A 24,063-nucleotide genomic window follows, 5' to 3' on the forward strand; every position below is an offset into this window, starting at 1 on the left:
GGATGTATCTTTAATTTTATAAGAAAAGGGAAACTATTTTCTGTAGTGGTTTTACCAATATTTATACCCACCAGCCATGAATAAGCATTCTTACTGTTCCAAAACCTTGTCAACTCCTAATATGGTCAGATTTTAAAATTTTAGCTACTTCTGTGTAATGGCATCTCATTATTGTGATACTAATTTCCACTACTCTAAGAGGTTGAACATCTTTTCATAGGTTTATTGGGCAATTGGATATCTTATTTAAAGTGCCTATTCAGATCTTTTGCTCACTTTTCTATCATGTCTTTTTGATTTGTGGAAGTACTTTTTGCATCTGTGTTGCTTAATGAGATTATCATATAATTTTTTTTAAGACTTTTATTTATTTTTTGACAGAGAGAGAGAGAGAGAGCGAGAGAGGGAACACAAGCAGGGGGAGTGGGAGAGGGAGAAGCAGGCTTCCCACTGAGCAGGGAGCCTGATGTAGGGCTCGATTCAGGACCCCGGGATCATGATCTGAGCTGAAGGCAGATGCTTAACGACTGAGCCACCCAGGTGCCCGAGATTATCATATAATTTTAACGTATATTTGAACCTACATCAGGTGCATACAATTTTAAAATTAAGGTGAAGTAAATGGAACCCTATGAAGTTATTTTCTTTATGCTCCAGTTAAATTTAAGTTAAAAAGTTATTTTGTTTTGAATGTACTAATTAAAATTTATTAATTTTCTTAAAATTAGATAAAATTTAATTTTGTTTTGTATTTGCTAACAATATAACCTCACCAGCTTTACTTTAGAAAGAATTTGTATGACATTTTGCTTACTATGTCTTTTTGTTTCAGGTGTGTTTCAGATGTTCTCAGCCGAGTCCAAAATCTGACAACCTTCTCTTTTAACTGAAGCTTTACTCCTATTCCATTTAATAAGTTACATATTTGCATTTAAATCTAATTTAGTGCTTTGAATTGTGCTACATGATTTAGATTTCTTTTCTCACGTGAGCTGAGCTTTAAGGCTAAAAGCTTCTAAGGGCCCAACTATCCTTCCGTTCAACAAATTTTCTAAATTCCCTTATTTTTCTTCTTTGACTCGTACTTTATTTGGTGATGAGTTTCTTCCTTTCCAAAATGTTGACATTTTGTCGTCCTCTTTCTGATCCTGATTTCTGGTTAATGGTTGGAAGTGTGTGAAAAGAGCATGCATTCTGCAGGTGGTGTGTGCAGGATTCTGTTTGTCCGCTAGGTTAGTTTGCTGTTCCTGTTGTTCAAATCTTCCATATCTTTGCCGAGTTTCAGCCTGTTTGTTCTGTCAGTTATTTAGAGAATGAGTGTTAAAATTTCCCACTAAAATTATAGATTTTTCTCTTTTCTCTGCGTTTATCAGTATGTAGCTACTTCAGAAGAGTCTTTTAACATCCCTGCCCAGTGATTTGTCTGGCGTGGCATTTTGAGAAAGGTGGCCTGGCCCTACCACGGGATGGTCTTGGGCTGCTTGGCTTCTGTGATTGGGGTACTAAACCAGCCCTGGTCATATTTAGATTATCTACTATCCAGAGTCTGTATGAGCCAGATTAAATGAAAGGATGCATGTGTGTTTAGGGCGGCAGGAATGAGTTCTTTGCGTCCATTTTCATTGACTGGGCTGTTAGCTCACGTTGCGTGATTGGAGATGTATTCTCCCCACCTCCATGGAGCTGTTATTTGGCAATATGGCTCCTGCTAAGGAAAGGATGACTTTGAATTCCTATCAGATTTTGGTACTAAAAGAATTTCTTTTTAACCCAGCTATAGTAACCAGACTGTCAACTGTTGGCTTCTCTAGATTTGGAGATCTTTGGTCTATGTCAACAGCTTGGCATGATGAAGAATATGAGTGCCCATAGAAAAGTCAGTCTTTTAAACACAGAGATTGTTTTCATTTAGTTATCCCCTAAGATTTATTTCTCTTTTTCTCTTTAGTTGTTTGAGGGATTGAAGGCATTTCGAGGAGTAGATAATAAGATTCGACTGTTTCGGCCAAACCTCAACATGGATAGAATGCACCGATCTGCTGTGAGGGCCACTTTGCCGGTATGTAAATTTAGGAGTTTCTTTTTTGTTTCTCTTGATGTAATGGGTCACTGTGAATTTACCACAAAACAAATCATTTCTGAATACAGTTGACCCTTGAACAATGCAGGGGTTAGGAGCACTCACCCCCAGGCAGTTGAAAATACCCCCAAAACTTAACCAGGATCCTACTGTTGACTGGAAGTCTTAACCAAAACATAAACAGTTGATTAACACATATTTTGTATATATATATTATAGACTTGATTCTTATAACAAAGTAAGCTAGAGAAAAGGAAGTGTTATTAAGAAAATCACAAGGAAGAGAAAATACGTTTACAGTACTGTACTATATGAAAAAAAATACACATGCAGATGGACCTATGCAGTTCAAGTCCATGTTGTTCAAGGGTCAACTGTAGTTAGATCAATATTCGGTACAAACCACATGAACACTTAAGTTACTTCTGATCTACTTTGTAATCAGTGAGGTAAAAATACAAGCAAATAAGCAATACCACTTGGCAGTTCCACAGTCCGTTTCTTCGTAAATGTCCATGGGGTGTTAGTGTGTATGTAAGAGATAATAGGATAAGGAAGAAAAATATACGTTAAACTAAATTCAATAAAATTTGAAGACCCTATGAAATTATAATATGTGAAATGGAAAATAGGGTGTGCCACACAGATATTTTGGGAATATTTTGCCTAATTGCTTGGGAAACTAGCAAGTTTGCAATGATTTAATTATTTTATTTTACCCCAAGCTTTATTTTTTTTTAAGAAAATGATACCGAATGGTTTGTCATGGCCATTGGTGACTGTCTATAACATTGTTTTGTAAAGAGCAGAATTCATTACTTGGTGGGTTGGATTTAGATCCTAAGGCTCATGTCTAGGTAGGAGATGTCTTAGATTACTTCTCTTCCCTGAGACGTGACCAGGCTGCCTTTCTGAACTGAAGGAGTCCTTTTCTGCTTTTACAAATTCTGTGTGCCTAACTTTTAGGAGCCTAGCCCTAGCTGTGCTTTGAAGAAGCCCAACTAACTACTCCTTTTTAGCCGGGCTCTTCCTTCTCTTCCCTATTTTTGTAACCCATGCTCACCCACCTCCTTCAGAGGCCATAATATAGTGCCAAAAGGGAAATGAAGGTAAGTTCTTTGGACTAGTTTCACTCTTGTGCCATTACAGACAAATTACCAGGAAATACTTTAAAGTGGGGACAGAAGGAAAGGGAAGTAACATCTTTTGGACCACAGATCTGCCATAAACTGTGTAATGTGGGTATACATTCCTTCTCTGTTTAATCATAACAGTGAACCTCAAGAAGGTATGGGTTTAAAAAAAAAAAGGTATGTGTTGTACATTTTAGTAGCACCTTTGTACCTCACTCAAGCCTCTAGAGCATAAACGACTTGCCTAAAGTCACAGAGTAAAGGGACAGGGCAAGAAATTGGGTGCAAGTCTTTAATTCCTAGTCAAGTTCTATTTCCACTAAATTCTCTGTGACTCAGGGTGATGATGTGTCCTATATGATTGGCAGTCCCGATTTCCTATATTATTGTGCTGTGATTGCTGTTCTAAGTTCTCATTTAAGTAGCCAATTCTTGGTATCATGGGTTCTACTTGGATGTGTGTTTCTGACTCATTTCAACCTTGCACAACCCATGACATACATCTCTGAAAGTATGTTTCTTTGCCCTGTTAAGTGAGTAGAAACTACTTATTTTACAAACTGTCGCCCATCTAGTATATGAAAAGCTTTTTCTCCTTAGAAATAAACTGCTCTTTGCCTTTGCCCATTTTCCTATTGGATCATTTGTGTCTTTCTTACTCATTTTCAGACTATCTTAACATATTCAAGTTATCATTGGTTAATTATGGGTTATGAATAACTTTACCAAATTTGTTGCTCCTCAGCATGGAGTCTGCTTAAGGACTCTCTCCCTTCTCTCTGTCCCTTCCCTCCACTCTTGTGCATGTGTTCTCTCACTCTCAAATAAAAAAATCTTAAAAAAACAAACCAACGCTTTTCTACCTTAAGGTTACAGAGGTATTTTTAATTTTTACTTTGTAAAAGTCTTAATGTTTTATCGCATTTAAATGTATAATCCAACTGTAGTTGATATTTACTATGGTAGGAGGTAGGGATCCACTGTTTTATCTCCTCCACGTAGATAATCCATCATCCCATCACAATTTTGGGGTAAAAAAATGACAGAAAAAGATTCTTGTTTGGTTTTATTATTACTTTTTTTTTTAACAGTTTAAAGCTTTCATGAGGATCATTACTTATTGCTACAGTGGAGGAAAATCCCACTCTTCATTATGTTTTCCATTCCTTCAGGTATTTGACAAGGAAGAGCTTTTAGAGTGTATTGAACAGCTTGTGAAATTGGATCAAGAATGGGTCCCCTATTCAACATCTGCTAGTCTGTATATTCGTCCTACATTCATCGGAACTGAGGTACAAACTGACTCCCTGTTTCTGGGTGGGCAACTTATCATCATTTATTCATGTGTGACACTTCTAGTATATGGTTTGAAATAGCCCCCCAAAACGTCATAAATGACTCCTTTCTTCTGGTTATCAAGACCAGGTGTCAGCAAACATTTTCTTTCTTTTTTTTTTAAGATTTTATTTATTTATTTGACAGAGAGAGAGATAGCGACAGCAGGAACACAAGCAGGGGGAATGGGAGAGGGAGAAGAAGGCTTCCCGTGGAGCAGGGAGCCTGATGCAGGGCTTGATCCCAGGACCCTGGGATCATGACCTGAGCCAAAGGCAGATGCTTAACGACTGAGCCACCCAGGCACCCCAGCAGACATTTTCTTTAAAGGGCCAGGTGGTAAATATTTCAGGCTTTGTGGGCCTTATGGTTTCTGTCGCAACTCAGTTCCACCATTGTGGTACAGAAGCCGCCACAGTTACCAGTGTAAATGAGTCAGGAATGAGCAATGAGCAAGGCTGTTTGCCCTTCCTTAATCAAGATTCACCAATATTTCCTCATATTTTCCTGAGTGTCCTCAGAGGCATTCCTCAGTGTAATGTCTCTTGTCTTGGCAACAGTTCTCCAAGGCAGAAGTGGTAATGGTTTTGAAATTTGGAGGAGGGAGAGCTGCTGCTTTTTATTTTCATTTTCCTGAAGTCTTGGGATTACCAAGGAGTGAGAGTGGAAAACTCTTCCCCCACAGGAAATATTGAAAATGAAGTTCACAGTGGGAGTTAAGGAAGGAACTTGAGAGCTAGAGTTGTAGCTTTACACATCATGCCCATAAGATCTGCTGGTAGGTCCCAGTCTACTGGTGGGTGCCCTTGCCAAAGAAGGGCATGCCGGGAGTAGCTAAGGCCGTTTGTGTGGGTTGAGGATGCCTTTTAAAGACCCTTTCACTTGTCTCCTTCCTCTTCTAGGCAGCTGCGGTTTTATGGAGAGTGGGTGGTATGGAGGGGTAATTGAGGCGGGGAGATTGAGTGTGGGTGGGCGATGAAGGGGCTGTGGCATATGGAGATTTTTAGGAATAGGGAGAATGAGATGGCACTCTTGCTATAGTCTAGCCATTCTGCTTTCTACTAGGTAATTGTATGCTTACCAGGTTCTCTACTCTGTCATCTGAATGCAAGAAGTACGGAAATACATAAGGCCATAGAATAAATACCCAAGTGGTCCTTTGGCATCCTTTTGATGCCTTTTGAAAGACTATTAAGAATCTAGATAATGAATTTCATGAATTGCAGTCTCCCTAACAAATTTGGAAGAATTGGGACAATTAAAAAAGTTATCTACTCCTTATGTCTCTGACATTTTAATATTAATGAAGTTTTAGTTTTTAATTTTATATTTTTATTTATATATTTTTAGTTTTTATATTTTAGGATAGGAAGAAGCAATTTTTAAAGTTTGTTGAAACATTGTTACTACTCTGGAAGCACTGTCTTGCATTTATTCTGAAGTATTTTCCCCCTCTAAGATCAGATTCTTCTATTCCAAGTTTGTTGAGAGTTTTTTTTATGAATGGATATTGAATATTGTTGATGCTTTTTCTAAACGTCTTGACATGATTATGTGGTTTTGTCCTTTATTCTATAGTTATGCTTGTTATATTCATTTTTTGGTGTTAAAACAACCTTGCATTCCTGGACTAAAATCCTACTTGGTTACAGTGAATAATTCATATTAGATCTTGTACCAGTTTGCAGGTATTTTGTTAAGAATTTATGTCAATTCTCCTAAAAGGTATGGGTCTGTAGTTTCCTAGCATATTTTGTTCTGTGAGTTAGTAAATTGTTCTGATTCCTGGAATCCTTTAATCTAGAGTTAGACAAGCTTTTAAACCTGATTTTATAGTCTAGCATGTTGTCACAATAATCCTCTCTATTGGTGGTCTTCAGCTTTTTGCATTTGAATCACCCAGGTTTGTTTGATTAATTGATTGATTATTTGATTGGAGGGGCAGAGGGAGAGGGAGAAACAGAATCTTAAGCAGGCTCTACCCCTAGCATGGAGCCTGATGCGGGGCTCGATCTCACAACCCTGAGACCATGACGAAATCAAGAGTTGGATACTTAACTGACTACTGACTGAGCCACCCAGGTGCCCCCACCCAGGTATTTTTTTTAAATACACATATTGACCCCTATTCCCAGAGATTCTCGTTGAGTAGGTCAGAATGGTGATTCTGATGCATGCCCAAATTTAAGAATCTTAGTGACAAAAGCCTTGCCAACTAGTTCTCTCCAACTACACTCTTTCAACTTACCTATTTGATTATGGTTTGGAATCAAAAATTTTTTTAAATCTGCTTTACAAGCAGTAAGTTAAGAATCAAAGGAAATAACTGATATCATTTGGTAAGTCAACATTATTTATATTTGGTACATTTATATCAACTAGAATTTTTCTAATTAAAGGTACAGGCAGAAACCAATCACCTATAATTCAGAAACAAGCATAATACAAATAATGTTCAATAAACCATATGGATTTAAACATTTGTACACCACACAGATGTTCTACAATCTAGTCTGGTAAATTATCAGGCACTGTCTTTTCATGGTGGCTGCATTTGATAAGTGAGGTGCTGGCTGGAGGATTAGGCCCAGTGGCTTCCAGTCTACTGGGCCCCTTTCATCAGGGGTGGCTAACTTTTGCTGGCCTTTTTATGTTACTTGGGTTCATGATGGCTCTGTCTTGTCACTGGCTTCACAGAATAGTTGCAGGTTCACCTTTGTATCAGTTGTCTGATGTTTTGGTCTTGTCTACTGCTGGCTAACATCCACATTTTTCTTTCATGTTCTTTTTATGTTTAGATTAATTGATTAAGTGGGTCTTCGATCCAAGAGGTATTTTGACTTCTTTGAATGAGCAAATAAATATATGTCGGGGTAATTTATTAAGTGATATCACCCCCTCCTTGATCTCATGTGCCCAGTTTCTATTCTTGGGAGTGATACTCCCTTGTGTGTATAGAATATTCTGTATTCTACAACAAACTCATTTGTACTGAGCTCCAGTCCAGATCCAAATAATCTAAATCTGTGGAGCCAGGATCAGAGACTCTGCATTTAACCAAACTCTCCAAGGATTTCTTAACTACTTTCAAGGGTATCACCATCTTAAGCCTTGTGAAAGAATTAAGTATATGTCTAGCAGTCTTTAATGCTTTATTTGCTCCTGGGTTTGCAAACTGGCACCTGGTAGAAATATTTATATCTTTGAAAGCTCAACTTCATCCCATGGGCAGGGTGTTGTTTTCACTTTTAGGGGCCATGATATAACAGTCTAATATTAATTATTCCTTGTCACGCCCAGTATGATTTGGTAGCAGCCATGTAATAAGAGAGTGGTTCTACTCTCAACCTACGAATTTCATTGTTTGTAAAGTATTCTGCTTCTTCACATGTTTTATAATTAACACCCTTCATTTTGATTAATTTACATAGGTAATACTTATGTATGAATGTTTTTATGCAATTCTTCATATGTCTTCCAGCTTTCTTTGATAATAATTGGATCCATTGCTAAAATCCTTTTAGATTTAGGATTATAGTAAACAGAATAGTATTTTATTGGAACATTTGTAATTAGCTATTAATATATAACCAGTGGGTAGCGCTTGCCAATAAAAAATACCAGGCTGCCAGTGGGTGAAAATTAAAAAAAAATTTTTTTTTCCTATATGGTTCATATTATTAAACAAAATACTAAACATTAATACATAAACCTCTTGTAAAAAGTTTAAAGAGTAAAATCATTCATGTTACCAAAAGATTTCTCATTAAAAAAAGAATTTCCGTATCCCTTTAGTATCTTCTGAAATTTTTATTTAAAAGCTTTTTTTTTTTTTAAGATTTTATTTATTTATTTGACAGAGAGGGAGAGCGAGAGAGGGAACACAAGCAGGGGGAGTGGGAGAGGGAGAAGCAGGCTTCCTGCTGAGCAGGGAGCCCAACTGAGGGGCTCCAGCCCAGGACCCTGGGGTCATGACCTGCCCGAAGGCAGTCGCTAAACGACTGAGCCACCCAGGCGCCCCGAGGTAGTTAAAAACTTAAAGAGAAACTAAAAGCTGGAGTGCTTCAGACTACTGCTGATTATGTGTCAATTGGAAATTAAGATAAAATCTGAAAGCCTAATATTTAAATAAAGAACATTTACATGAACAGTTTCTAGATTTTCCCTTTATCAGACAAAAAGTAAAATTACATGACTGTCAGTTTCAATACTGGATACCAAACAGCCTTACATCTGAAGAAGCTGGGTTTTGCTGATTTTAACATCTGTTTTATCCAACTTCACTCTCTCTAGTAACTCTAAGCAGGTACAGCTATATGAACGTACAGACACAGGCTTTATTTCCTTAGTGATTCTAATAAGTGTACAAGTGCTTTGTCCTCAATCTATACCAAAATAGGCACGAGCATGAATTCTGAAATCCCGTGTGATCATGGCGTTTAGCCTTTCACTTTTCCAGTTTTTCTCAGTATCCTCTCGTCCCACTGGAGGTGATTGGAGAGATGGTGGAATGAGGCAGCACTGAATAGCAGCAGGGCTGAGAATCTGTGTCACGGAGAAGGGTCAAGTCTGATGGTCGAGAGTCAGCCCACTCAGCCCCTTTGACCAGGTCCCAGGCTGATGCCACAGATCTGCAAGCTACCAGCAGATTGGGCTTTTCCAGCTGTACGCCTAGACAGATTGACCTTGGCTCATGTGGAAGGTGAGGAATCCCTTATATTCCGTTAACTCATACTTCTACATTCAGAGCGCCCCTAAATAAATTTCTGGAGATGAGCTCCACTAGTGAAGCAGTCTGCTTTTGGTTAATTCCAGGCTCGGATGCACAGAATACAATCTGAACAGTGCAGAACATTTTCATTCACTTCACATAAACAACTTTCCCCATTCACAACTTCTGGAAATCTTTCAGTATGACATTTTCATTAAAGCTCGCATTTATAAAACTCCTGCTGCCAAATGGTCCACTCCTTGTTTTCTGGTTCACTGCACAGGGAGCTTAAGGACATAAATTTCATAGACATATCTTTCTTTTCCTTTTATCACCTTGTAAAATCTTTATATTACACATATAATGTAACCTATAATCATAACAGTTCCCATGAAAAGAATTCCCTTTACTCACTGCCTTTATTTATGCTTATATAGCTTGTATCTTACCATCATTTCTCTTCACAATTAGCCTCTATAAATGAAAGAATCTGAAAAGATTTGAAAACTAAGTATAGCAGCAATTTGTGATCATATAACTTGTGTTTTGTCCACACTTTTAATGTACTCTTTTGCAATCCTATTTGAGATATACACACATATACATATATATATAGTCATTCATTCATTCCACTGCTTATAAACAATATTAAATTCTCATTTACATAATGCTTAACATGCTTCAGATGAACAGCCCCATCTAAGTATCTTCAAACCTTGAGTTTTAAGGTTATTTGCATTGATTGTAACCTGTGATAATCAGCTTGTTGTTATCAGCTACCGTTCACTCCTACCAATGGACAGCCTCATGAGGCTGTTCTTGTCCATTTCATCATTACCACAGGAGATGATTGTTGTTGTTGTCTTCATTTTTACTCTTGCACTTGTGGTGCAGCTGGTTACTGCCTCTTAGTTCATGGCACTTCCCATCATGGGCACTGAGGTCTCGCTCTTATTCCCTTCCATCTTCATTCCCTACTCTCATCTCATCTCCTCCCCACCCTTCCCCCCAACCCCGGCAATCATCAATCATCTCATGTATTGAATGAATATTCTTTTAGTTTGTGTGTTTTTAAGTATTTCTTATTACTTTGTATGCCTGGCATTTTAATTTCTAGAAATGGTTTTGTTCTACAGGTCTCCTATTTCTGAACGTTTTCCCAAGGCATGTTGTTTTTGTTTCTGCACAGGTTACTGTGTGTCTATCCAGTCCATCACTTCTGAGTGCTGGAAAGTTCTCCATGCCAGACACCTGCCACACCTATCCCAGTTCCCTTACCGGGATTCCATTCCCCTGTTACCTTACATAATACTGCAGGGAGAGTTTGACAATATACAACCCAGGGAATTCTTGAAAGAGTGTTTCCCAGCAAGATGCCCTTGGCCCATCTTACTTTTGCAATCCAGGAAAGTTCTGCTGCTTTTCAGGGAAGTCCTGGTTCTTTTTGTTGAAATACAGTGACTTGTCTGATACTGTCACCAACCCCTGGCATTATGAAGCTCTCCTAAGTATCAGGCATGGTACTTGGTGCTTTCCGTGCACTGACGACAACCCTGTGAGTAGGAGCTGCTGGTGTCATTTTTGAGATGAGGAAACTGAGCCCCAGAGAGATGAAATAAGAAACCTGCACTCTTGGGGGTGACTGGGTGGCTCAGTAGTTAAGCGTCTGCCTTCGGCTCAGGTCATGATCCCAGGGTTCTGGGATCGAGCCCCGCATGGGGCTCCCTACTTGGCGGGAAGCCTGCTTCTCCCTCCCCCAACCCCCCTGCTTGTGTTCCCTCTCTGGCTGTGTCTCTCTCTGTCAAATAAATAAAAAAAATCTTAAAAAGAAAAAAAAAAGAACCCTGTGCTCTTAGCCTCTCTGCCATGGGGCTGGGTTTAGGGAAACAGTGATGAGCAAAAGCCACATTTCTGCTCTCAGGGAGCTAGCTCAGTGTCTGGTGCAGCAGTCACTTTTCATAATAGAAACCCACGAAATGAATGTGTATGGACAGAGGGAGGTCCGTGCTGTGGAGAAATGGGCTGTGGCTCAATAACAGTGGTTAGTGTGGAAATATAACAGGGCCACTAAGATCTTCCCCATCTTGTTCTAGTATCAGTTCACCTTGTGTCTATTTCCTTGCCTTCTCTGAGCTAACAGCTTTCCTGCTCTGAATTACATTTGACCTAATCACTCCAGGTATTACAATATGTTATATATTCTGTACTACATAACATACACTATCATACAATACACACACGTGTTACATAACACACTCCTACATCTTACGTTCAGTTACAATACTTTCAAGTTTAGGAATATCAGTTCTCACATGCAAACTTGCCCATCTGTTTCTGGGACTTTATTTTTATTTAAAATAATTTTTTTTAGCCTGGGTGGCTTAGTGGGTTAAGCGTCTGCCTTTGGCTCAGGTCATGATCCCAGGGTTCTGGGATTGAGTCCCGCATCAGGCTCCCTGCTCAGTGGGGAGTCTGCTTCTCCTTCCCCCTGCTTGTGCTCTCTCTCTCTCTCTCTCTGACAAATAAATAAGTCAATCAAAAAAAATTGTTTTAATTCAGGTTTAACTGTCGGAGAGCATAATGATCTAATACTTGCATATATTGCAAATTGATCACCACAATAAGTCTGGTTAACAAATACATACTTAGTTACAAATTTTTTTTCTTATGATGAGAACTTGAAAGATTTACTCTCTTAGCAACTTTCAAATGTACAATACAGTATTATTGACTATTGTCACCATGCTGTACGTTACATTCCCAGGACTGATTTATTTTGTACCTGGAAGTTTGTACATTGTGACCCCCTTCCACCCATTTCTCCCACCCCCTGCCTCTGGCGACCACCAATCTGTTCTCTGCATCTATGAGCTTGTTTTATGTGTGTTTTCATTTTTATTTTAGATTCTAAATATAAATGATATCATTCAGTATTTGTCTTTCTCTGTCTGACTTATTTTCACTGAGCATAATGCCCTCGGGGTCCATCCATGTTTTGTTTTGCAAGGCTGGATTCCTTTTTTCATGGCTGAGTAGTAGTCCATTATATATACACACCACATTTTCTTTATCCATTCATCTATCAGTGGACACTTAGGTTGTTTCTGTGTCTTGGCTACTGTAAATAATGTGCGGTAAGCACAGAGTTGCTTCTTTTTGAGTTAGTGTTTTTGTTTTCTTTGGATAAGTACCCAGAAGTGGAATCACTGGATCATATGGTATTTCTACTTTTAATTTGTCCGGGAGTCTCTGTACTGTTTTCCAGAGTGGCTGCACCAATTTACATTCATACCAACAGTGCACAAGGGTATTTTTCTGGGATGTTAAAGGAGTGATTTGGAGGAGGGAAAACTATCTGGCAACAAACTCAAATAGTACCAAAGGTATATAAGGGTAAAGAAGCTTCCTTTCCATTCTCGTCCTGATCCAGAGTTCCACAGTGTGCCTCCTTTCAAATAATTCCTGTGGCCAGCTTTTCTTATATCCTTCGAGAGGTGTACATAGTCATACCTCTACCTGCATACATGTGTTTATACATTAACTATTATCTTTCTTTTTATAAAATTGGTTTTGCTCAGGTTCCGAAACTCAAAGATTTTTACACACACATTCACACACACACACACACACAGACAGTTTAAAGAAAAGAATTAAATATTAAAATCTATGCACACAACACCTAGTTAACATTAATATGGCTAATACAGTTGGGATTAGAAAGTAACTAGTACAATTGAAACCTTTTGTATACGTTTCTCTGTTGATTCCCTTTCCTTCCCCAGAATCAACTAACCATGGTTAGCTATGTAGTAGTTCATTCTTTTTTATTTTTTTTAATTTTTTTTAAAAGATTTTATTTATTTATTTGAGAGAGAGAATGAGATAGAGAGAGAGAGCACGAGAGGGGGGAGTCAGAGGGAGGAGCAGACTCCCTGCTGAGCAGGGAGCCCGATGTGGGACTCGATCCCGGGACTCCAGGATCATGACCTGAGCCGAAGGCAGTCGCTTAACGAACTGAGCCACCCAGACTCCCTGTAGTTCATTCTTTATTTTCTCTTCCTTTTACCTCCTGCCCCGAAATATGGGATTGTTTTACTATGGATGGACAATTGGCATATTTCTAACTTTTGGCTATTATAAATAAAGCTTCTGTGCACATCCTTGTACATGTCTTAGGATGGACATATGTACTTGCTTCTCTTTGCTATTTACTTAGGAGTTAAGTTGAATAGAAGGATATTCGCATGTTCTGCTTTACTAGATACTGCAAAACAGAGTTCCAGAATGCTTATACCAGTCTATTCTCCCACCAGCAATGTATGAGAATTCTATTTGCTTCCTATCCTTGTTAACACTGGTAGTATCTTGGGGTGCCTGGGTGGCTCAGTCATTAAGCGTCTGCCTTCGGCTCAGGTTGTGATCCCAGGGTCCTGGGATTGAGCCTCACATCGGGTTCCCTGCTCCGCGGGGAAGCCTGCTTCTCCCTCTCCTACTCCCCCTGCTTGTGTTCCTTCTCTTGCTATGCCTCTCTCTGTCAAATAAATAAATAAAATCTTAAAAAAAATAATGCTTGGATTATTAAAAAAAAAAAAAACCAACACTGGTAGTATCTTGTTAATTTTACCCATTCCGATTTATGTAGTCTTTGTGTGGTTTTAATTTTTATTTCCCTGAGGACAAATTATGTTGAGTACCTTTTCATATGTTTATTGTGTATTGAAAATTCTTTGGGGAAGTACCTGTGCAAGTCTTTTGCCATTAAAAAAATTGATTTGTCTTTTTAATTTTTTAAGAGTCTTTATATATTCTAGGTATAAACCCTTTGTCAGGGATATATTTCACAAGTACTAATTTTCCATTCTGTGACACATCCTTTGTCAGATAAATGTATTGCAAAGAGTGTTCTAGCCTGTGGCTTGATTTTGTGTCTAGTCTTGCTTTTTCACTCTCTTACTGGTATATTTTAGAAAACAGCAGTATTGGGGCACCTGGGTGGCTCAGTTGGTTAAGCATCCGGCTCTTGGTTTCGGCTCAGGTCATGATGTCAGGGTCGTAGGGTCAAGCCCCACATTGTGTTCTGTGCTCAGCACGGAGTCTGTTTGAGGTTGTCTCTTTCTCTGCCCCTTCCCCGCTTTCTAAAATAAATAAATAAATCTTTTTAAAAAAGAAGTATTTTTCATGTAATTATACTTTTTTTTTCTATGTATTTTGTGGCTTTTATGTGTTCTAAAGAAATCCTTCCTTACTCCAAGGTCATACTTATGTTTTAGAGTTTTGCTTTTCCATTTAAATGAAATCCATTTGGAAGTGAACTTTGTATGAAGGACTCAATTTTATTTTTCTCCATATGGATACCACATTATTCCATTACTGTTTACTGAGTGGTCTGTCCTTTCTTTCCTGATTTACAGTGCCGGCTGTTGATATGTTAAGTTTCCATAGAAGAAGGCTATTTTTGGCTCCCCAGCTGTACTTTCTCTCTCTCTCTCTCTCTCTCTCTCTATATATATATATATAGATTTGTGTTTTTGTCTCTCAGTCTCTTTTTTACATAAATGGCAGGCATCCTATGAACAATTTTGTTTGTATTACTGTTTTTGCATTTACAATTTGTCTTAGAGATTCTTCTGCATCAGTACATATGGATCTACCTCTATTTTACCCATTTTCTTAGCTGGAAGGTATTCCATCGTACATATATATCACTTAATTGAATACAGGATGCCATAAATTATAAGTCACCCATTATTTTAATCATTGAAATGGAAAAACATTGCTAAACTATGATGCAGTATTTTCCTGACAATCCTGGCTGATTCATGAATTAATCATACCATCCTTTTATTTATTTATTTTGTAATGTGTGTTTCCAGGGGACATCTGCAATTCTTCCTGCCGTCATTTGTACCGCTTGGCTTGTGATAGGCATTTTTATTTTTGCATGTAGCTTAATAACAAAAACTAACACAGCTTTATCTTCATGTGGATTTCTTCCTACCAGAGGTCCCATGAGAAGACTGGCTGTTGCCTTGCAGGAAAATACTCAATTGCACTTGTTCCATGTTACTTACTACAAATATTTGTTTGACCAACATCAAATATATGTCCAGCTCCTGTTTTTGCACTTTCTATTCAGTAATTTTTCTTTTCAGTGCCAGATCGTACTGTATCTTTCTAAAGACATTTTAAATGGCAAACTCAACATGTATGGTATTTCCCATGCCAGCTTTTCCATGAGTGCTACTTCGTCAATAGCAGTTGTAAAATGCTGAGTCTGGATTGCAGACACATTAAATGTGAGGAAAAATGGACATCTTAGAATCAATGAAATATGGTAGCGTAATTTATGCAACCAGGGTCCTGTTCATCAACCGTCATGTTGATAGAGCAAACATAAGAACTATTATTAGTAAATTGAATAAAATGAGACAGTTAAATTTGGGAAACTTAAAAGTGCAGGCTTCCTTCAAGGAATTTATGTTGTAAGCCTATCCCCTAGTTCATATCAAGACATATATTCAAGGATATTTATTGCAACTCACAAAATTTTCTGACAGATTGGATGTGAATATGAAAGAAAGGTCAAGTTTTCCTTTGGGCCAGAGCAACTGGGTAGTGACCATTTGTTGGGATGGGGAAGAGTGAGGGAAGAGGTTTTTCTTGTGTATTTTGTTGGAGCAATGATGGTTAGAATCTAGAGTTCAGTTTTGAGCATGATAACTTAAGCTCAAGTTATCAAGTAAGTGGGCAGATCTATAAGTCTGGAATTTGGGGGGAGAGTTTGGAATTTAAGTAATACATTCTAGTGTTTAACATATAACAGCTTTAGAGTCAAGGGTCTAAGTGAAGTTATTAAGAAATCTAGATACTGATGAAAAGAAGGTGAGGACTAAGCCCTGGGGCAGGCCAACATTTAGAAGAAAGGGAGATAAAAAGGAATCAACTAACTAAGAAGTCTGAGAAGTAGCAGCTTGTAAGGTAGAAAGAAAAAACAAGAGGGCTTGGTATACCAGAAGCCAGTGAGGGACATGGAAGCAGTGATCAGTTGTGGCAAATCCTGCCCACAGGACCAGAGAGGTGGGGCCCAGGAACTGACTATTGGATTTGACAACATGAAAGTCCTCAGTGAGATATGGTTGTCCTGGAGTGGGACATGTGATAAAGGGAGTGTGTTTGTTTTAGATGGGAGACACTACGACATATATCTAAGCTGATGGAATGATCCAGAGGAAAAGGAAAATGGATTGTTAAAATATTGAAAAGATTTCCCAAGCTTTTCTTCTGTCTTGGTTCAACTTCTAAGGGTGATGGTACAGGCAAGCAGCGCTGTGTGACTAGATGACGGGGACAGAAGTAAAGTGCATCTGTTTCTCTGCTCCACTGTGATGCAGAACGCCCCACAAGATTTGTATATACTCGCCATCACAACCTCCTTTCCCCTCGTTCTTTCTTGAATCCACAACATTCAGACTTTTGACCCCCTCCACCCCAACTCCCACTGAAATATGCTTGTCAAGATCACCAAGGACCTCCATGTTGCCAAATCCAATAGTCAGTTCTTGGGGCTCCCTTGAGTGTAGCATCCTTTCCCTTGCTCCAGCCCACTCAGGATCTCACTTGGTTGGCTGGCTTGGGACTGGCCTATTTGGGGAGCAACTTCATTGCAGTTGTCAGCCCCCTGTGCTGGCCTAAGGTGTCTCTCTATTCCAGGCCCATTGTGCGCTTGGCCCAGTCAATTGAAACAAACTTGATGGAATCACAAAGTCAAAGTCTGAGCGCTGAGGCTAGGTCAGTGAAGAGATCCTGGTTTTAAGGCCATTCTTGATACAAGGAAAATGCTCCTGTAGCATTTTCCTGTCCTCTAGAGAAGGGGTCAGCAAACTTTTCCTGTGAAGTCAGGCAGCTACTCATCTCTGCCTTTGTGGCACAAAAACCTCAATAGGCAACGCATATATGCATGAGTGCCTGTATTCCAATAAGACTTTAAAAAACAGGAAGCAGGCTGAAGTTTGCTGACCCCTGATCTAGTCATTTCAGAAAGGGAAATGAAGCATGGTTTTTCTAAGAATGACTCATTCTGGCTCTTCCTGGGTACTTCCCTATCAAGTTTTCTTGAACAGTTGTTTAACAATCCATGCTAAAATTTCAATGTAGGGTTGATTTCAGATATACTAAGCTGTATTTCCCGGGATGTTGGTATAATAACCCTGTGTTTTCCCCAAGTGCTCATTCTCCACAATTTCAACATTGAGTGTTGAATGTAGTTCCATGGTCCCATCTACAGTCATCTTAATGTCACCTTCATGCTTTGCATATTGGTACATACTGAATTTCTATACCACAATTACTGTTATAAATGAGTATTTTTAAAAACAAAAATAATTGCTGTTTGTTGGATACTTGAAAAAGAGGAGGTTCTGGGTGCTTTCCACAGTTTATCTAATTTAACTCTTACACTGATGCTATAAGCAGTCACTATCACTGCATTTCTGTAACCTTTGACGGGTAGGTGTTCTTTTTCCCTTATCTTAAGTTTTCTTTTAACTATGTGCTTTCTAAATTTTAAGTTTATTCTTATTTAAAAACTGAAAAAGAATGCTAGCCTTCTTTTTGTCAAGTGTTAAATATATACATACTATCTCTCTCTTTGAACAGGCCTGAGATTCCCCTACCCATTTTATAGCAAGCCTCAGAAACTTCTGGACTTTAGCTTCCCTCATGGTATTCTTTGAATGTCTACATATGAATTCTGTTAGTTTAGAGGTCAGCACTAAAGGAATTAAGGCAGGGGACAAAGGAACATTTTCTCTTTGGTGTCAATGCAACATAGGAGGACTAGCGTCAGTAGTTCAGATATGGCAAACAAATCATCTAGGTTGTTTTCAGAGCTCCTTTCTATAAACAACTTCTTATAAGATGAAGAGTCATTCAACAGATATATAGTAAACCTGGTATAACAAGGCACAATGCTCTGTAGGGGATGAAGATGGCCTTGCCCTTCACCGAGTGTGCAGATTAGCTAGAGGTAGAGAATTAAAGAGCTATTTGTAAGCAGGTGCGATGGACATTTTATCTAAATGCACAGAAGTGCAGGGTGCTGTAGTAGCATGTAACACAAGTACCTAACTTTGTGAAGGGGGCTCATTTTCTGAAATGACATTGAAATTGAGATTGAAGGGTTTGTATTACTTAGGAAAGAGAGGGGATGTCTTAGTCGGCTCTGGCTGCCATAACAGAATACCAGATTGAATGTCTTAAACACTAGAATTTAATTTTCTCACAGTTCTGGAGATGATCTGGAAGTTCAAGAACAAAGTGCCAGCAGGGTTAGTTTCTGGTAAGGTCTCCCCATAGACATCCACCTCGCTGTGTCCTCACAGAGCCTTCTGTGTGTGTGGAGGGAGTGGGTTGGAGAGGGAGTGCAGAGCTCATGCTCTAATGTCTCTTCCACTTCTTAGAAGGATACCAGCCCTGTTGGATTTAGGGCCTCACCCCTTCTCGACCGCATTGGACCATAATGACCTCCTTAAAAGCCTTAGCTCCAAATGTAGTCACACTGGGAGCTGGGGCTTCAAATTGGGGGTAGACATGTTTCAGTCCATAACAGGGGAGGGGAAGAGTGTTCCAGGTAGGGCGAGTAGTTCAGGAAGACATGTAGAGGCAAGAAAGTGAGGAGGTTTGAGCATGAGATGCATAGAGTGTGAGGGCCGTGCTGAAGGCTGAGGTAGCAGGAAGTGACGCCCTGGCTTGAACTCTTTCCAGAGCAAGAAATCTTGTGTACTTCACTTATCGTTTTAAACTTTGATATTATAAAAAGAAGTCTGGATTAAGAGTAAAAGATCTAGAGCATAATAACTGAGACCTTGGGCAAATCATTTGTTTGGAGCCTCAGTTTCTTCAACATAAAGACAGGAGTTATAACCCTTAACTTCCTGGCTTGTTGGATTAGATGAGGCTGTGAAATGTCTTAGAAAACAAAAACTGTATAATTATTGAGGATTTTTAAATCATTCACCAAATCAACTAGTTTTTCCTACAAAAACTGCATAAATTTGTTAGCCCTCCGTTTTGTAACTCACACACTCAAGGCCTTGCGTGGACCCGTGGTCCTCTCCATATCTTTATAGCACCCCTCAGTCCAATATTTACTGTTTTCCCCTCTAAAACAAATTAGGCTCTTCTTGTAGTTAAAAAAAAAAAAAGTCATGCCACTCTTTTTGAAAAAATGTTCCTGTTGTTCCCACTTATCTTATTTCTTCTGTCCCGTATTTGTCCTGCTTAAACAGAATTATTTTCTGCTGTGCTTCTCTACCTCCCACACCACAAAAAGGACTAACTAGTACCTTTTCTCAGCTCCTGGGACACTTCCTGCCATCATTCATATAAGCTCTGAAATTCTGCCTTTATACACTAATTTTCTAACTGACTCACAAGTGGTGATTTTCACTGGAACACATCACTTTATTTTTCATCACACCCAAGTATCTTGTTATTTTGTGCAAAATATACAGGTACTTAATACCTTTATATATGTATTTGTGAGGTAGTATGATGAGTATCTTTTTTGTACACATCAGAATTTTGACTTAAGTCAGTATGGTCCCTTGAGAAGTTATATAATTTGCATCTGTGAGATTTTATATTCCTCATTTCCCATGACTTTTATTTTTTTAAAGCCCTCTTCAATTCCTTATATATTGAAATAATCCAGGAAACTAGAAAAAAGAATAAAAAAATGTTCATAAGGAAATGAGACTTATTGAAACATTTACACAATTTATCAGGTGTTCATATTTTCTCTTTATGTGGCTTTTGCTTTATTTGAACAGAAGCCTGACTAGGTCATCGTAGAAGTATGTTTCCTAGCATTTAATTAATATTATAGAAGAAGTTGCTCTTAATTGTAGCAGTAGCACAGAATTTAAATTGCTTTCCAGGATAGAAGGGAGAATTAAGACAAAACAGATAATGGTTCCTGAGGCTAGAAACAGACCCAGTCCCCAAGCTCCTCCCAGTTACCTTTTATTTATTTTCAATCTTGCAGCAGTATGACCATTTGTAGTAAAGTCACAGAGTTCTTTTCATGAGAAGATGATCAATATAAGTAATTATTTAAGGATGAAGGTGGCCAAACTGTGATCGACACTAGTACTTGAAATGCTTGTAAAAAAAACATGAGTTGGCTTTGCTTAAATTTCAGAAAATAAAAGCTTAGTACACATAAACATGTTATCTCTCAGCATCGAAAACTTCTCATCTATAATTTATCTGCTTGCTAAGAATAAGTGTTACTTAAAGGTTTATTGATTTTTTTTTTTTTCCAGAAAGAGATTTAATGCATAAGATTATTCCGTTTTTCCATCTGTGCTCTCTACACCACCATCTAGTGGAGTAAATGCAAGTTGACCTGTCAATTAAAGTCAGGGGAAGGAAATGAGTAAGATGAAATGTATCCCACAACAAAATTTCCATGATGATGTTAAATTGCTTTTGGTAAAATGCAGGTTGTGAAAAATACATGAGTTTAGAGTGAAAAAAGTCCAGACATTTGTGTGGTATCTAATAAAATGCTTATCAGTTTGTCCACAAATAAGCTATTTTATTCAGAAACTTAGAAGCTAGATAAATCACTGAGGCTTTGTGCTGCAGATTGCATTTCTAAGTTATGTTGGGAAGCTTCTCTTTATTACTCAATATGAGGGTCCAGAAACATTTTCTTTTAAGTATTAAACTTCAGAGCTCCTCTGATAAGAATCATTGTGTTTACTTAACTAATAGGGTTCATAAAAGTGTAGAGGTAAGTTAGTCAATTTTTATCAAAGCTGGGAAGAAAGACAGGTATGTATTATTATTCTGAAGGTTTTTCTCCCAAACAATGAAATTAAAAAAAAAAAAAAAGGCAAATGAATCTTTAAGGCTTTTCACTCTTTACTGGTAGGGGAGTCCTGTTTAGCCCCAACTAAGAACAAATCCAAACAAGTAAAAAACCAGAACCTGTTGTTTCTTGCTGACTGTGGCCATCCAGGTCTTTCTTGGTCTCATGTTCACATGGAATGCAAATGGAATCATCTTCCCATTTTCTGAGGGTTGCATGCCTTTCAGATGGCATCAATGTGCACATATACAAATACATTTTTTATGCCCATGAATATTTTACCTACCTGATTTTTGATGATCTGGGCATAGGTAGTGAGTGAGGGCCTTGGGCCAATGGGTAGTAGAAGGGAGATAGAATGAACTTCAGAAAAAAAAAAAAATCCCCAGACCCACGTTAGCCAGTTCATCAAACAAAACAAAAGCCACACAATCAGCTGGAGTTGAGTCTCTTCTTATTCTTACCATGACAGACTCTTACCACCATCTAGTCAGACAGGACTCTGCTGAAGACTGGACATAAGCACTTTATATCCTGAGACTGTCATTGTAATAGTCCTGGACTTGTTTTCTTATTCCTGATGGTCTTGAATCGCATAGAATAGCACAGTGGCCTTTTTTGCTTTTATAATACACAACCCTCAAAGCTTTCAGTCTTTCAGTTTTCCTCCTTAGTAAACAACTGAGTAATTACTTATAGCTGTTTTGTGCTGGAGACAACATAGTTTTGCATGGTTAGCTTATGATTTCACAGTGTTTGTGGGGAAAGACCATGTTCCGTCGTTGTCATTCATGACACAAATTCCTGCATCCTTCATCCTCTGGCTTTTTGGGAGAATATTGATCTCATCTGGTATCTTTGCCTCTAGTAACGCTCCGCTCTTGCTGTCTGCTGTCTGTGACCAGGAGGTATAGTAATGGCACACTCACCTATATTCACCACCTGCGGGAGGCCCTGGCATGTCTTGAAGTGGTTAGTAATCTGTGAACACAGAAGGGGAAGTTAGAAAAGCAAATATTTCATTTCCTCTCCAAAGATGAAGATCATGTCTGGGTTCTTCCCTTTTTCAATTCCCAATCAATGCAAGGTGTTATATAGGTGGTTGTCAAAAATATATTTCTCCCCTCGCCCTCCTCACAAAAAATTGTGACAAATTTGCTTTTCCCCTAAAATCATAACTCAGAAGGCAAAGCAAGATGAATCCTCAGCACTCCTTTCTTTGTGTTTTCTTCTTAAAAGACCATCTGGCTTTGTGTAACTCAGCTTGAGAAGGAACAGCTCCTGTGCTTTAGACAGCGCCTCTGGGAGATAGTTACAGATCTATTCTAGACTTGAAGACTGGTGTCTACATTTAAATTAACAGTTGTATGTACTTTTACTCTATTGCAGCCTTCTCTTGGAGTCAAGAAGCCTACCAAAGCCCTGCTCTTTGTAATCTTGAGCCCAGTGGGACCTTATTTTTCAAGTGGAACCTTTAAGCCAGTGTCCCTGTGGGCCAATCCAAAGTACGTGAGAGCCTGGAAAGGTGGGACTGGGGACTGCAAGATGGGAGGGTAAGTAATATTAGTTTCTGTCTAAAGGAAAGAGTCCCTCACAACCATTGAGTTATGGCCACCTCAAATCAGTCCAAGTACATATGTTAATATTCAAGTTGAAATGCCCTTTTTTTGTTTTGTGTTTACTCTTCAGTGTTAAATTGTGCTAGTTCAGGTGCACCTGGGTGGCTCAGTCAGTTAAGCATCTGCCGTCGGCTTGGGTCATGATCTCAGGGTCCTGGGATCTAGCACTGCATCAGGCTCCCTGTTCAGCAGGCGGAGTCTGCTTCTCCCTCTGCCTCTGCCCCTCCCCCCGCTCGTGCTGTGTCTCTCTCTCTCTCTCTCTCTCTCTAATAAAATCTTTAAAAAAAAATTGTGCTAGTTCAAAGGATAACCTGTGACCCTTTGAAGGGAGAACCATCGAATGTGATGGAGAGGCAAGAACTGAAATAAGTAACTAAAGCAGGAATAACATTAGTGCTTTGAATTCACAGCCTCTGGAGCCTGGTGCTCTGGCTGCAGGCAGACAGGGGGCCTTAAAGAGCATCTGCTGCTGGGGCCGAGGCTCTCTGTTGGCTCCAAGGAGTCCTGCCTGGGGAAGGTGCCCGCTTCACTCAAGCGCTGTCTTCATTGCCACAGATTGTAGGCATACCTGCTGCCAGCTGGCTGAGGGACAGCCCTGCTTTGGCTCTGTCAGGCTGGTCTCATTGGCCATATGTAGCTGGCTGGAAATAAAAGAGCATTTGAAAAGTGTTAGACAATTTCAGCGGTGGACTTGGCCATGATAGGAGAATGCCCCTATGGGTGAGCAGGAATAGCCACATTAACCAGGGGGCTCTTCCTTCGTGTACCTCAAGCACTGATATGTATCACATATGCAGGCAGCTTACTGGGAGGTGACGCGGTGGCAGCTTCTGGGCTTGGGGAACACGTGCAGATTCAGGGAGCCCTGGGAGTATCGGGGGACATGCCTCTAGGGTGTAGGAGAGACGCTGACAGCTGGCTTTGAACCCTCTGGAGTCCTTCTGTATTTTCTTTTTCTTTTCTACCCCCTCCCCCCCGCCAAAAAAAGGTTAGAACATTCTGGGTCCTGTCCTCACTGCATTTGTAGCAGCCGCATTCTCTCAGTAGCTAGAGAAATCCTAATGAAGTCCATTAAACCAAGAAGTCCCTTTCTTTCCCTTTTGGCGTGGAGCACTCCCTCCTGACTATGTGCTGTGCTCGTCAGGTTGAAATGACTACTCTTGTGCATTCTCTTGATATCTTTTTCACCTGTTCAGACTTCTTCCAGAGCATATGCACTCCTGACACCATATGTATCACTTTGTTAGAACTTCCCCTAGAGTTCACGTTCCAGTAAATCAGTCTTGATGAAGAGGTCATAATAAGCTAGT

At 39.2% G+C, this 24,063-nt stretch overlaps 1 protein-coding gene across 5 annotated transcripts in view; it reads left to right on the forward strand.

Annotated features, from left to right (window-relative positions):
• The window catches only part of BCAT1 (branched chain amino acid transaminase 1), a 103,370-nt gene that overhangs the window by 52,767 nt on the left and 26,540 nt on the right, over nt 1-24,063 (forward strand). For 4 of the 5 annotated variants that reach the window (XM_027592515.1, XM_027592517.1, XM_027592513.1 and 1 more), the window contains 3 exons: nt 1,949-2,059; nt 4,386-4,505; nt 22,524-22,687. In XM_027592515.1, coding sequence (XP_027448316.1) covers nt 1,949-2,059; nt 4,386-4,505; nt 22,524-22,687 — 395 coding nt within the window. The remainder of the gene's footprint in view (nt 1-1,948; nt 2,060-4,385; nt 4,506-22,523; nt 22,688-24,063) is intronic. The other variant, XM_027592514.2, reaches the window with a different exon arrangement.

Source organism: Zalophus californianus, chromosome 9, assembly GCF_009762305.2.
Source record: "Zalophus californianus isolate mZalCal1 chromosome 9, mZalCal1.pri.v2, whole genome shotgun sequence".
Classification (NCBI taxonomy): domain Eukaryota; kingdom Metazoa; phylum Chordata; class Mammalia; order Carnivora; family Otariidae; genus Zalophus; species Zalophus californianus.